The sequence below is a fragment of the Schistocerca americana genome, chromosome X (assembly GCF_021461395.2).
Source record: "Schistocerca americana isolate TAMUIC-IGC-003095 chromosome X, iqSchAmer2.1, whole genome shotgun sequence".
Lineage (NCBI taxonomy): Eukaryota > Metazoa > Arthropoda > Insecta > Orthoptera > Acrididae > Schistocerca > Schistocerca americana.
Genome location: NC_060130.1, coordinates 946,970,177 through 946,983,195, shown reverse-complemented (window position 1 = coordinate 946,983,195; position 13,019 = coordinate 946,970,177). Strand labels below are relative to the sequence as shown.

Below are 13,019 nucleotides of genomic sequence, written 5' to 3'. Positions count from 1 at the left end.
GATATACTCAGAGAACTTGCAAGGGTTATCTTTGGAAGGAAGACGGTTAATTTGTTTTGTTTGTGTTTGCGGTACCCAGTTGGACAAGATAGAAAATCGTTATTCGACACGCACTGTGAAGTGCTTTTACTGTTACCACCATAAATCTTACATCTGGAGTGTAAGAAGCCATATAACAATGTGAGAGTCTTAACGATACGAATAAAGAACATTCATTGTCCTTGGTGGATTTCGCAGTTCACATTTGTATATACACACATCAAAAAAAGTTTTGTATCACCGCGGTTCCCAGAACTCTTGAAGATAGACGTTGACTGTTCATCTACATCTACATCTACATGGTTACTCTGCAGTTCACACTTAAGAGACTGGCAGAGGGTTCATCGAACCATTTTCATACTACTTCTCTACCATTCCACTCTCAAATGGCGCGTGGGAAAAAGGAACACCTAAATCTTTCCGTTAGATCTCTGATTTCTCTTATTTTATTATGATGATCATTTCTCCATACGTAGGTGGGTGTCAACAAAATATTTTCGCATTCGGAAGAGAAGTTGGTGATTGAAATTTCGTAAATAGATCTCGCCGCAAAGAAAACCTCCTATGTTTCAGTTACTGCCACCCCAACTCGCGTATCATATCAGTGACACTCTCACCACTATTACGCGATAACACGAAACGAGCTGCCCTTGTTTGCACTTTCTCGATGTCCTCCGTCAATCCTACCTGGTAAGGATCCCAAACTGAGCAGCAATATTCCAGAAGAGGACGGACAAGTGCAATGATATTGTATCACAGACACAGTCCCTTTGACTGTTCAGACCTGTCACTAAACCCGCCCAAAGATGGAAACAACCATGCATGAGCAGCGCCTATTAGACAGAGGGGTCCGACAGCCGATCAGTTCCAGTCATTCCACCAGGAAGGAGGTACACGGCTTGTCTGTAGTTCAGCCATGCCTAGACGGTTAATACCGCGGTTCGATCGCGTCCGCATTGTTACTTTGTCACGGGAAGGGCTCTCAACAAGGGAAGTGTCCAGGCGTCTCGGAGTGAAACAAAGCGACGTTTTCGGACATGGAGGAGATACAGAGAGACAGGAACTGTCGATGACATGCCTCGATCAGGCCGCCCAAGGGCTACAGCTGCAGTGGATGACCGCTACCTAATAATGGCTCGGAGGAACCCTGACAGCAACGCCACCATGTTCAATAATGATTTTCGTGCAGCCACAGAACGTCGTGTTACGACTCAAACTGCACGCAATAGGCTACATGATGTGCAACTTCACTCCCGAGGTCCATAGCGAGGTCTGTCTTTGCAACCACGACACCATGCAGCGCAGTACAAATGGGCCCAATAACATGCCGAATGGACCGCTCAGGATTGGCATCACATTCTCTTCATCGACATGCCTTCAACCAGACAATCGTTGGAGACGTGTTTGGAGGCAACCAGGCCAGGCTGAACGCTTTAGACACACTGTTGGTTGGTTGGTTGGAGGAAGAGACCAAACAGCGAGGTCATCGGTCTCATCGGATCAGGGAAGGTTAGGGAAGGAAGTCGGCCGTGTCCTTTCAAAGGAACCATCCCAGCATTTGCCTGGAGCGATTTAGGGAATTCACGGAAAGCCTAAATGAGGATGGCCGGACGCGGGACTGAACCGTCGTCCTCCCGAATGCGAGTCCAGTGTGCTACCACCGCGCTACCTCGCTCGGTAGACACACTGTCCAGCGAGTGCAGCAAGGTGGAGGTTCCCTGATGTTTTGTGATGGCATTATGTTGGGCCGACGTACGCCGCTGGTGGTCATGGAAGGCGCCATAACGGCTGTACGATACGTGAATGCCATCCTCTGACCGATAGTGCAACCATATCGGTAGCATACTGACGAGGCATTCGTCTTCATGGACGACAGTTCGCACCCCCATCGTCAACATCTTGTGAAAGACTTCCTTCAGGATAACGACATCGCTCGACTAGAGTGGCCAGCATGTTACTCAGACATGAACCCTATCGAACATGCCTGGGATAGATTGAAAAGGACTGTTTACGGAGGACGTGACCCAACAACCACTCTGAGGTATCTACGCCGAATCGCCGTTGAGGAGTGGGACAATCTGGACCAGCAGAGCATTGGTGAACTTGTGGATAGTATGCCACGACGAATACAGGCATGCATCAATGCAAGAGGACGTGCTTCAGGGTATTAGAGGTGCCGGTGTGTACAGCAGTCTGGACCACCACCTGTGAAGGTCTCGCTGTATTGTGGTACAATATGCAATGTGTGGCTTTCATGAGCATTAAAAAGGGCGGAAATGATGTTTATGTTGATCTCTATTCCAATTTTTTGTACTGGTTCCGGAACTCTCGGAACCGAGGTGATGCAAAACTTTTTATGATGTGTGTATATGAGTAAGAAAATTCCGCTGATGATACCACACCGTATGACGATAGTGCGTGTTATTTATCAAAACGCCGATCTCTTTAAATTCTCACATTATGCTACAGTCTGTAAAAATTGTTTTTATGTGAAGAAAAACAGTTTCCTCAACGCAGCTTACAGATGAACAGTGCATATTTATTTATTTGCGGACCTTGCTATTTTGAAAATATACAGTGTTTGTGGCAATAAATTCTGCAGTGGAAGAGCTAGCTAATCTCTGTCCATGTTAGCATCTGTGCTTGAAATATTTCGTCTTACGCCATTTTCCGTCCCGGTGGACACATTGTTTCCCAGGCAGCGCTTCATATATTGCTTGGGGTTGTGGTAGAGAAATAGTTTTTAGTATTCATATATCTGACGTTTGCGTGGCCGGAATATTTGAGAACTCTTTGTAAGTGCATGTAGCACAAGTCAAGGGAGGAAATATAGGGGATAAATTCGTGTAGTCGCAGATTTTTGTACAGTGGTAAGGAGGACTGTCGTCAACAACTTACTAAAAATCCTGATCTGCTGAGTGTGAGCTTGAAGGTGGCGGTTGGGTGTGGCTTTTAAAGGTCACTTTTTATGTTTCTCTTAAATATCCGGAAAACCACTGCTTCTAGCGAAAATATTTCCCAGCACAAAATTAAACTAAATTAATTTTCATACGAAAGAGGTTCTATCCATTTTTTCTTTAGAACTAATAATTCCCATATTGTAGGTGATGGAAAAATCACAGCTTATTATATTAAAAACAGTGTTTTAATGGTATGAAATTAATATTTATTGTTAAATGGAGTGGGTTAAGAACACATATTCAGTGTCCCACATTTAAGTGCTGTAACACCATATTATGGGATAAATTGTATCTGGGGGGAGGGGTGTAACAAGGCAAAAAGGGGTGAGAGGGGCCGAGTTTAGAAGCGTCTGTGGTCATTCACTTCCCACTATATATGGCCAGCAAACTAACAGCGAGCAGGCAGTTCCTCATTCTCTGTACCTCACTACAGCACAAAAGCAACTACAGGGCGTTTCACGAAGTTATACTGACCCTTCTGACGTGAAGTTATTTTGTCTATTCACATAAGAGAACTGGACGGGACATGCTGGGGAGGTACAGTCCGTCCGTCAACTGAAAAGCGATCTGCGTTCGTGATGGGAAAAGTCGCCTTTCTGGAAGAACATCGCAGATGCCGTACAGGATGAATAGGAATCAATTTCCCCTCTAACAGTGTAAAACAGTGTACAGAGGTTTATATAGAATCTCCGCTAATATTATAGCAACTCATCTCTGTATTCAAAGTAGTGTTAACACACTTCCCAGCTGTGCCGGCACACAATGTTGCCAGTGATTCACGAGGCGATCTGCTGAAGGGTCGGTATAGCTTTGTGAAATACCCTGCAGTTGTTTTTTGTGACCTAGTGGGGCAGAGAGAGTGGGAAATCGCCTGCTCGCTGTTCAGTTCGTAGGCGTACAAGGAGAGCAGTGCATGATCACAATCCGCCGGCGATCTCCCTTCCTTCACGCGATATCCTCCCCCTCCCCCTCCCCCCCCCCCCCCCCCCCCCCCCCCGCCAGTCCGTCATAACCCAGAGAACACAATTTACTCCTTAATATGGTACTACTACACTTATGTGGTACACATATTTGATATTTGTTCTTAATCCACTTTATTTAGCAATCAAGTTTAATTTCGTAACACTGAAACGCTATTTTTAATAATCTGCGGTTTTTAAATCCCCTGTAATCGAGGAACTACTAGTCCTTGAGAAGAAAAGTTAATGTGAATTTTCTGTAGGAAATTTAATGTACTTTAATTCAATAATGGGAAATATTTGCGGTAGAAGCCGTAGTTCTCGAGATATTCAAGAAAAATATAAAGATGTGACCTCTCAACTGCTACCCCACTCCCAGGCTTACGCACTACCAGTCAGGAGTTTTATATTTTGTTGACGAAACCCCCATACCACTGCACAAAAAATTTGCAATTACACGAAATTTTTTCCGTACTCGCTTTTTTTGGTTTTCCTTGAATGGGCTAATGACACTTAACGAAGAACCGTGTAAGGCAGTCTTCGTTGGTGTTACAGTTACGCCATTTGTTACAGAATCAATTCAGGCTCCACTTAGCAACCAAGCCTAAGTGTCAAATATCTGATGGTCTTCGTTACTTTTGTATTGTTAGCGAAGTGCAGTATTAGCTGATAGTGTTGCCAGAATCAGCTATTAAGTTGTAAATTTGGTCCATCAGTTTGAAACAGTAGTCCGTTGCAATTTGTAAATAACCTTCTGTCAGAGGTACTCAGTAACTTACGAAACCTAAACTTAATTACCCTAGGCTAGATGGATGGCAGTGTTATGTTTAGATACTGAAACTGTAATGATCACACAGGCGAGACGTAAAGAACGGAATTAGGTTCATGTAGGTGACAACTGCATATTAGGAATAAGTAAACCGCTCGAAAAACGAAGCATAATCCGTTGCAGCGCTGTAGTTCTCCAAATCTGGTGACAATGAAAAGATTTGCAATTTGTGGGATGGTTTTAAGAACAGCATTGCTTTAAGACGGTTACCTACGTGATCGAAATATTCTGAGCTACGTTGTGTCTCGTGTGCAGAAGGCTTCATGTTCGTTCTTGACACTTTCTCTGTCTTTTAATTTGGATAAATGAATATTAGGGTTTAGTATTGCGTAGGTCAGTTGAACATCAGAGACGAAGAAAAAGTTGGGATAAGACAAGCCTGGGACAGGATTCGACCGTCGCCATATCAACGCAACCCCTTGAGGGCTTTTGTTGATCATTTAGAAATTTGGAGCAATGTACGGACCCGCTGAGAGACTTCTGGCAGAGCTCGAGCTGCTCCTGGAGGTGCGGCAGCAGCTGCTTCAGCATGTCGTCGCCCACGCAGCACGCCACCACGCCCGGCGTCTCGTGCGCGCGCTGCATAATCTTCTGCCACGACTTGTCGATCTTGCTGAACCTGCAGGCAACAGCGTGCATCATGAGTTGCTACAGCAGCGGTAAACATTCTATTCAAATTTAAAAGGGTAGCAATCCATAAAAACTTATCAGCACTGTATTTAGTCGTCTATCTGTTAAATTATTACTCTACCACAAATCAATAATCAGTAAGTGAAATCAAATCAAGCAGAAGTATTATCAAAAACGAGCTACAAGTTAAATACATTGTGAAATTGAAGCCATTGGAACCTATCACAAATCTCCATTTTCAAGAGAGGAAAATTGTTTGGACATTAACGAAACCCAGTTAATTTGCAAACATTCCATATTCCATGGTAAAAGACCTTCAGTTTTTTAGGTATAAGATGGTGCACGACCGACACTTTATATAACTAGTTTTAAAAATATGTAGAAAATTACCGTCCATTATACTCTATGACTGAAGAATTAACGGTATACTACAAATAGCTCTAAAATATTATACAGCACTTAAATGTGTAGAGATCGAAATATTTACAAATGCTGCACAAAACAAAAGCTCATGTCCAGAAACAACAGAAACGGTGCAAAATCTAGGAATTTATTGCTTAAGGCAGTCTCTTGTGTTCTCTCCTTCATATGATTCTAAAATAAGTCACTAGACTGAAATACCAACCAAATAAATACAGAAACACGTGTTCATAGGTACACTATCCTCTACGTCTAACAGTCGCACCAAGTACACGCGACTCGTGGGCAAAAACCAGAGCACTTTGGTATACATCTATGTTTGACGGTCATCTTTTCCTGTACATCTTCATTAGTGTCTTATTATTTTATTTTATGTTTGACAGTCTGTAGAAGTATGTTATAGAAGTCCACTATTACAGAAGATCCTAATAAGGATGAGAGTCTATGACAATGAACTTGACTACATGGTTTAATATTTAAGTGGTTCAAATGGCTCTGAGCACTATGCGACATCAGTCGCCTAGAACTTAGAACTACTTAAACCTAATTAACCTAAGGACATCACACACATCCACGCCCAAGGCAGGATTCGAACCTGCGACCGTAGCGGTCACGCGGTTCCAGACTAAAGCGCCTAGAACCGCACGGCCACACCGGCCGGCTTAATATTTAAGTTTAATTCACCAAAGTGATCCCATTTGCGTTACTGTGAAATGAGGGTACATAAACTCAATATGCAGAAGCTACGACTGCTTTCAAAGCACTCCGTCTTCAGGCCACAAGTGGCCCATCTGGACCATCAGACTGCCGTGTCATCCTCAGATAAGGATGCGGCGGCCGGGATGGTCACCCATCCAAGTGGCGGCCACGCCCAACAGCGCTTAACTTCGGTGATCTGAAGGGAACCGGTGTATCCACTGCGGCAAGGCCGTTGCCCGCTTTCAAAGCGTTACATTATTAATATTTTTTCGGTAAAGTCAAACTTAATAAATGCACCACATTCTCGTGGAAATTAGCAATTCACAGCATTGTCATCGTCTAGTCTCAGTTTTTATTCTGTGCCCATACACATCAGAAAAAACCTCTTTCAAGCGTAAGTCTGCGCAAAAAGAACTGATTGTCGAATGATTTTAATGAAAATTATGGAACGATAATTTATTCCATAAAATTTTTGTCCGTACGACAATCTTAAAATTTTCATGGTAAAATCGCTGCCTTTCAGGCTTTTCGCTTATGTAAGAAATCCTTAGCGTTGTAATATATATACACTTCGTTCATGAAACTACAGCTAGAAGAAAAACCAATATACTCTCACCTCTAGACGATCATTTAATTATTTCTGAAATTGGAAGTCACACTTGAGAAGCGGTTCAACCGTGGTATTTGCTGATATCTTAGAAATAGTATTTAATGCACAGAGTATACGAATTTATTTCACACAAATTGCAACAAAGGGAGCCCCGTAGGTGGGTGACACTGCAAGAGATGAATCTTTCTAACTGCTCTCCTTCAAACTCTACTTCTCTCTCTGTCATAAATGAAAAGGAAAATTATTCAAGGTTCATGAGTTTTGGCGTGGTATAATAATACTAGATCACAAATGTGAGTTTGTAAATCAATGTTCGTTTTTGATGCCTTCAAAATTGTGTTTTCCCCAGTCGTTTCAGGATCCTGAATTCGTCAGATGCACGTAAGTACCAATTTAGCCTTCATTTGATTTGGAAAAAACTGGTTTTGGGCCTTTACTGGCCGAGAAAACGGGCGCTACCGAGTGACTGAGGGTCAGTTCGGTAGGTCTATTGGTAGTTTGATTGCGTGGCAACAGTCGCAGCCTGAAAACCGGAAAAAGCCCACGCTAATACAACAGTTCGGCAGAACGCTTCATTTCTGTGTGCAGATGACATGGTAATGGAACAGTCTTCAGGAATCCTCTGCAGTCTGACACACTGCTGCATGACAACAGCTGCACCCAAGTCATCAACCTCTGTTCCAGAGGTTTCCAAGCGACACAGAGAAAGACTTGTTTCGCAGACTCTGCCCATCATCATCGGTAAGATACGCAGCCCAATTGTACCCATACTTATGACGCAGCCACTGCCTCCGTCTCCAGGAATAGAACCAACGACCGCCTGAGCTCAGGAAGCCAGCAGTCTGCCACCATCTCACGATCCACGCCTCCCAGTGAATTCCAGCTAGCTCCGCACCGTGGGGACTGTTACCGCCCACTACTGCCCGCCACCACCCGTTACCATCTGCTGCTGCTCTACAGGCTGCAGTTCAGTAACCAGGGTAACTCTATTGGGCCCACCTGCCTAGCCCTGGCTTCCGGGCGCCTCCTTGCCGTCCCACCACCTGTCTCACGCTACTGGCACTTTCGTGCCAGCATGCTTGGGTCTGACAGTCATCGCCAGTGGCGGCTCGTAAGTATACCTTCTGGATGTTCACAAATTTTTAGGTTCACATAAATATTAGAGTGTGAAATTAATAGCATTTGCTGTATAAGGGTTGTGCTTATTGACGCATTTGCAGAACAACAGCCACTGCCAATAATAATAATAACAGTAATAATAATAGTAATAATAATAATAATATGTATAACTTGTCTGAACAAAGAAAAAATTGTTTTTGTGGAACTGCTGTTTTGTACATAATTACAGTTTAGGGCAAGAGCGAAATAATGTTTAAGCTTTCGCTACTCTCCATTTTGCATTTCTGTGTAAGTGGGTGTATTCATGCTTTCTTACACTATTGGCCATTAAAATTGCTACACCACGAAGATGACGTGCTACAGACGCGAAATTTAACCGACAGGAAGAAGATGCTATGATATGCAAATGATTAGCTTTTCAGAGCATTCACACAAGGTTGGCGCCGGTGGCGACACCTACAACGTGCTGACATGAGGAAAGTTTCCAACCGATTTTTCATACACAAACAGCAGTTGACCGGCGTTGCCTGGTGAAACGTTGTTGTGATGCCTCGTGTAAAGAGGTGAAATGCGTACCATCACGTTTCCGACTTTGATAAAGGTCGGATTGTAGCCTATCGCAATTGCGGTTTATCGTATCGCGACATTGCTGCTCGCGTTGGTCGAGATCCAATGACTGTTAGCAGAATATGGAATCGGTGGGCTTAGGAGGGTAATACGGAACGCCGAGCTGGATTCCAACGGCCTCGTATCACTAGCAGTCGAGATGACAGGCATCTTATCCGCATGGCTATAATGGATCGTGCAGCCACGTCTCGATGCCTGAGTCAACAGATGGGGACGTTTGCGAGACAACAACCATCTGCACGAACAGTTCGACGACGTTTGCAGCAGCATGGACTATCAGCTCGGAGACAATGGCTGCAGCTACCCTTGATTGCATCACAGACAGGAGCGCCGGCGATGGTGTACTCAACGACGAACCTGGGTGCACGAATGGCAAAATGTCATTTTTTCGGATGAATCCAGGTTCTGTTTACAGCATCATGATGGTCGCATCCGTGTTTGGCGACATCGCGTTGGACGGATGCCATTGGTTACACGTCTCGGTCACCTCTTGTTCGCATTGACGGAACTTTGAACAGTGGACGTTACATTTCAGATGTGTTACGACCCGTGGCTCTACCCTTCATTCGATCCCTGCGCAACCCTACATTTCAGCAGGATAATGCACGACCGCATGTTGCAGGTCCTGTACGGGCTGCTACCCTGGCCAGCACCAATTGAAAACGTTTGGTCAATGGTGGCCGAGCAACTGGCTCGTCACAATACGCCTGACACTACTCTTGATGAACTGTGGTATCGTGTTGAAGGTGCATGGGCAGCTGTACCTGTGCATGCCATCCAATCTCTGTTTGACTCAATGCCCAGGCGTATCAAGGCCGTTATTACGGCCAGAGGTGGTTGTTCTGGGTACTGATTTCTCAGGATCTATGCACCCAAATTGCGGAAAATGTAATCACATGTCAGTTCTAGAATAATATATTTGTCCAATGAATACCCGTTTATCATCTGCATTTCTTCTTGGTGTAGCAATTTTAATGTCCAGTATTGTACTTTTTTGGGAGGAGGGGGGGAGGGGGCAAATATACAAGTTCCCTGACGCATGTATTAGGTAAAGAATTAACTTCCAGGCTGAAAATCAGATATTCTTACATTGTAACCATGTAATAACTTAGCTTACTGTAAAAATATTTATTACATGTACACTTTTAATCACGGTGATTTCATTTCGTCACTTTCTCAGTCAGCGGATCTGCTCTGGGAGATCGTACTTCCATTGTGGCAAACTTTTTCTAGTAATTTTCTTTTCTGTTAGCACTTTAAACAGATTCAACAGAGTTCACGCTGTCACTGCACACGAATGCCGATTCCTGTGCAGTTAACAACCAACTCCAAACACTAACTGCTGTTTGTGGAAATGATTAAATTCAAGTAGTAGCATCTACCAACATGGTCACTTGACTGAGAATCGTAAGGGCCAAAAGCACACCGTCGTCGATCCAACATTTAAGTAGATACCAGACAAAACAATTGAGTCAGCTTTTCCTGAATGTTCATATTTACAATGTTGGCCTTCAGCACAGATAAATTTGAATCACCATAATACCAAGTGATGTCACAAGCATGAATATATGGTACAGTCTCACAATCGGCGATGCCGTGCTTTATGGTTCCCAGAGCCTCAGATGGATTACAATATGATAAAACCCAAAACTTAATATACTATATTTCATTCAGAATCCCGATAAAATAGTTTTTTTTATCAGTATAACAACAACATATGCTGAGTATAAAGTAATATGAAACGAAAGTAGAAGTTGTTATGATGTCGCAAATTCTTTCCTTATTCGCAATGGAAATACAAATTTGGACTGAATTTTCTCAAATTGAGAACTCAGAAGTAGCGAACTCTGTTTCACTTGGAACAACTTTCAATAGCCCAGATCACATATACTAATTTTACTCTGTAGTGAGTGAATTCAAATATCTGAGAAGTGAGCTACCATCTAGCGGGATTTATCCCAGGTGGACAAAAGTCTGTTGTAGTGTGCTGCCATCTGGTGACACTAAAGTAAACTTGTAGGAGAGTGCAAGGGGTAACTGTGCACGCCGTTAACAGTGCCATTTGTTGAGCAATTCCGTATGTACCTGGTGATCAAAAAATGAGTATAAATTTGAAAACTACATAAAACACGGAATAATGTAGATATAGAGGTAAAAATTGACACACATGCTTGGAATGACATGGGATTTTTATTAGAACCACCCCATATTGCTAGACGCGTGAAATATCTCTTGCGCGCGACGTTTGGTGATGTTCGTGTGGCCGGCCGGGGTGGTCGAGCGGTTCTAGGCGCTTCAGTCTGGAACCACGTGACCGCTACGGTCGCAGGTTCGAATCCTGCCTCGCGCGTGGATGTGTGTGATGTCCTTAGGTTAGTTAGGTTTAAGTAGTTCTAAGTTCTAGGGGACTGATGACCTCAGAAGTTAAGTCCCATAGTGCTCAGAGCCATTGGACCATTCATCCTTCATAAATATTGTGTTGCACTGACACTGATAAACGGATTTTTTAGATGAGCAAGTTTCTTAAATTGTATTAGAACAATTATTTAATTAATAACATAAGGTAAAGAACGTATTATAAACTGTAATTCATCCTTCATAGCCGGCCGGAGTAGCCGAGCGGTTTAGGTGCTACAACCTGGAACTGCGTGACAGCTACGGTCGCAGGTTCGAATCCTGCCTCGGGCATGGATGTGTGTGATGTCCTTAGGTTAGTTAGGTTTAAGTAGTTCTAAGTTCTAGAGGACTGATGACCAAAGATGTTAAGTCCCATAGTGCTCAGCCGCCACTTTCGTCATGCTTGGCCTCCAAGGTCCCCAGACCTCAGTCCGTGCGATTATTGGCTTTGGGATTACCTGAAGTCGCAAGTGTATTGTGATCGACCGACATCTCTAGGGATGCTGAAAGACAACATCCGAAGCCAATGCCTCACCATAACTCCGGACATGCTTCACAGTGCTGTTCACAACATTCCTCGACTACAGCTAGTGTTGAGGAACGATGGTGCACATATTGAGCATTTCCTGTAAAGAACATCATCTCTTCTTTGTCTTACTTTGTTTTGCTAATTATTGCTATTCTGATCAGATGAAGCGCCATCTGTCGGACAGTTTTTGAACTTTTGCATTTTTTTGGTTCTAATAAAACCCCATGTCATTCCAAATATGTGTGTCAATTTGTACCTCTCTATCTACATTATTCCGTGATTTATTCAGTTTTCAAATTTGTACTGACTTTTTGATCACCCAGTATTTCGCTCGTAAGGCTATTACGTCACGCCAGTTGTGCATGCGTAAAAGCCCCTTAAAATGTGCACAACCCAAGGTGTGCTCGTGACTCTGACGCCAAATTTCACGGAGTCTAGGGGAGCAGCTATATAGTATAGCGCACTACATTTAGTGCCGTGTATTTCGGATTACCAAATCTACATTACACTGAACAGCGTTCAAAGAAAAATAAGCAGTAAATCGGCAATGTGTCAAAAGTTAGTGTCCTCCTGTGCTCTTACACAACAGCCGCCACTGGTCATCACTCACCACCTACTGTTTGCGTGCCTCAGATGCAATGCTCTGTGTTCATGTTCTTTTGTTAACAAAAAGTTTTGACAATAGCTCGACTGTCTACATCGTCTGCAACTCCAGCCACCTTCAGCAGAGAGCCGTTCACTCACACCTTATTGAAGTACGTCCTGTTACAGTTGGTATCAGCACAAGGTTTGGAGGCTGTAGTGGTGGACCAGCAGAGGGCAGAAACAGAAACGAAGGCGACGCAGCAGCAATGGCAATCTGCGCAAGATTTCAAGTAAACGCAGACTTCAAATTATTTTTTTGGGACTAACAGGTTGTGTTTTTTATCTTTCCCTTTATTTTCAAAAATGGTTCAAATGGTCCTGAGCACTATGGGACTTAACATCTGTGGTCATCAGTCCCATTTATTTTGATTTGGGTTTATTTTACACTTGCAGTGGTAGTAGTAAGCAGAAATCGATGAGAAAGTGACAACCCAGGAGGCTATTAAACATTTTATGGCTGAGATAGTTAACATTGGAGCTGATAATGAAGCTTAGAATAAGAAATTAGATTGTTTGAGGGGTGAAAGAGGGGAAGAGTCGACTCCAGTCTATCTCG

The 13,019-nt window shown here is 43.4% G+C and overlaps 1 protein-coding gene across 1 annotated transcript in view; it reads right to left on the bottom strand.

The window, feature by feature from the left end:
* The window catches only part of LOC124556419 (dynein axonemal heavy chain 5), an 876,134-nt gene that overhangs the window by 463,834 nt on the left and 399,281 nt on the right, over nucleotides 1-13,019 (bottom strand). The window contains exon 31 of the mRNA XM_047130377.1: nucleotides 5,254-5,406. Within this exon, the coding sequence (XP_046986333.1) occupies nucleotides 5,254-5,406 (153 nt within the window). The remainder of the gene's footprint in view (nucleotides 1-5,253; nucleotides 5,407-13,019) is intronic.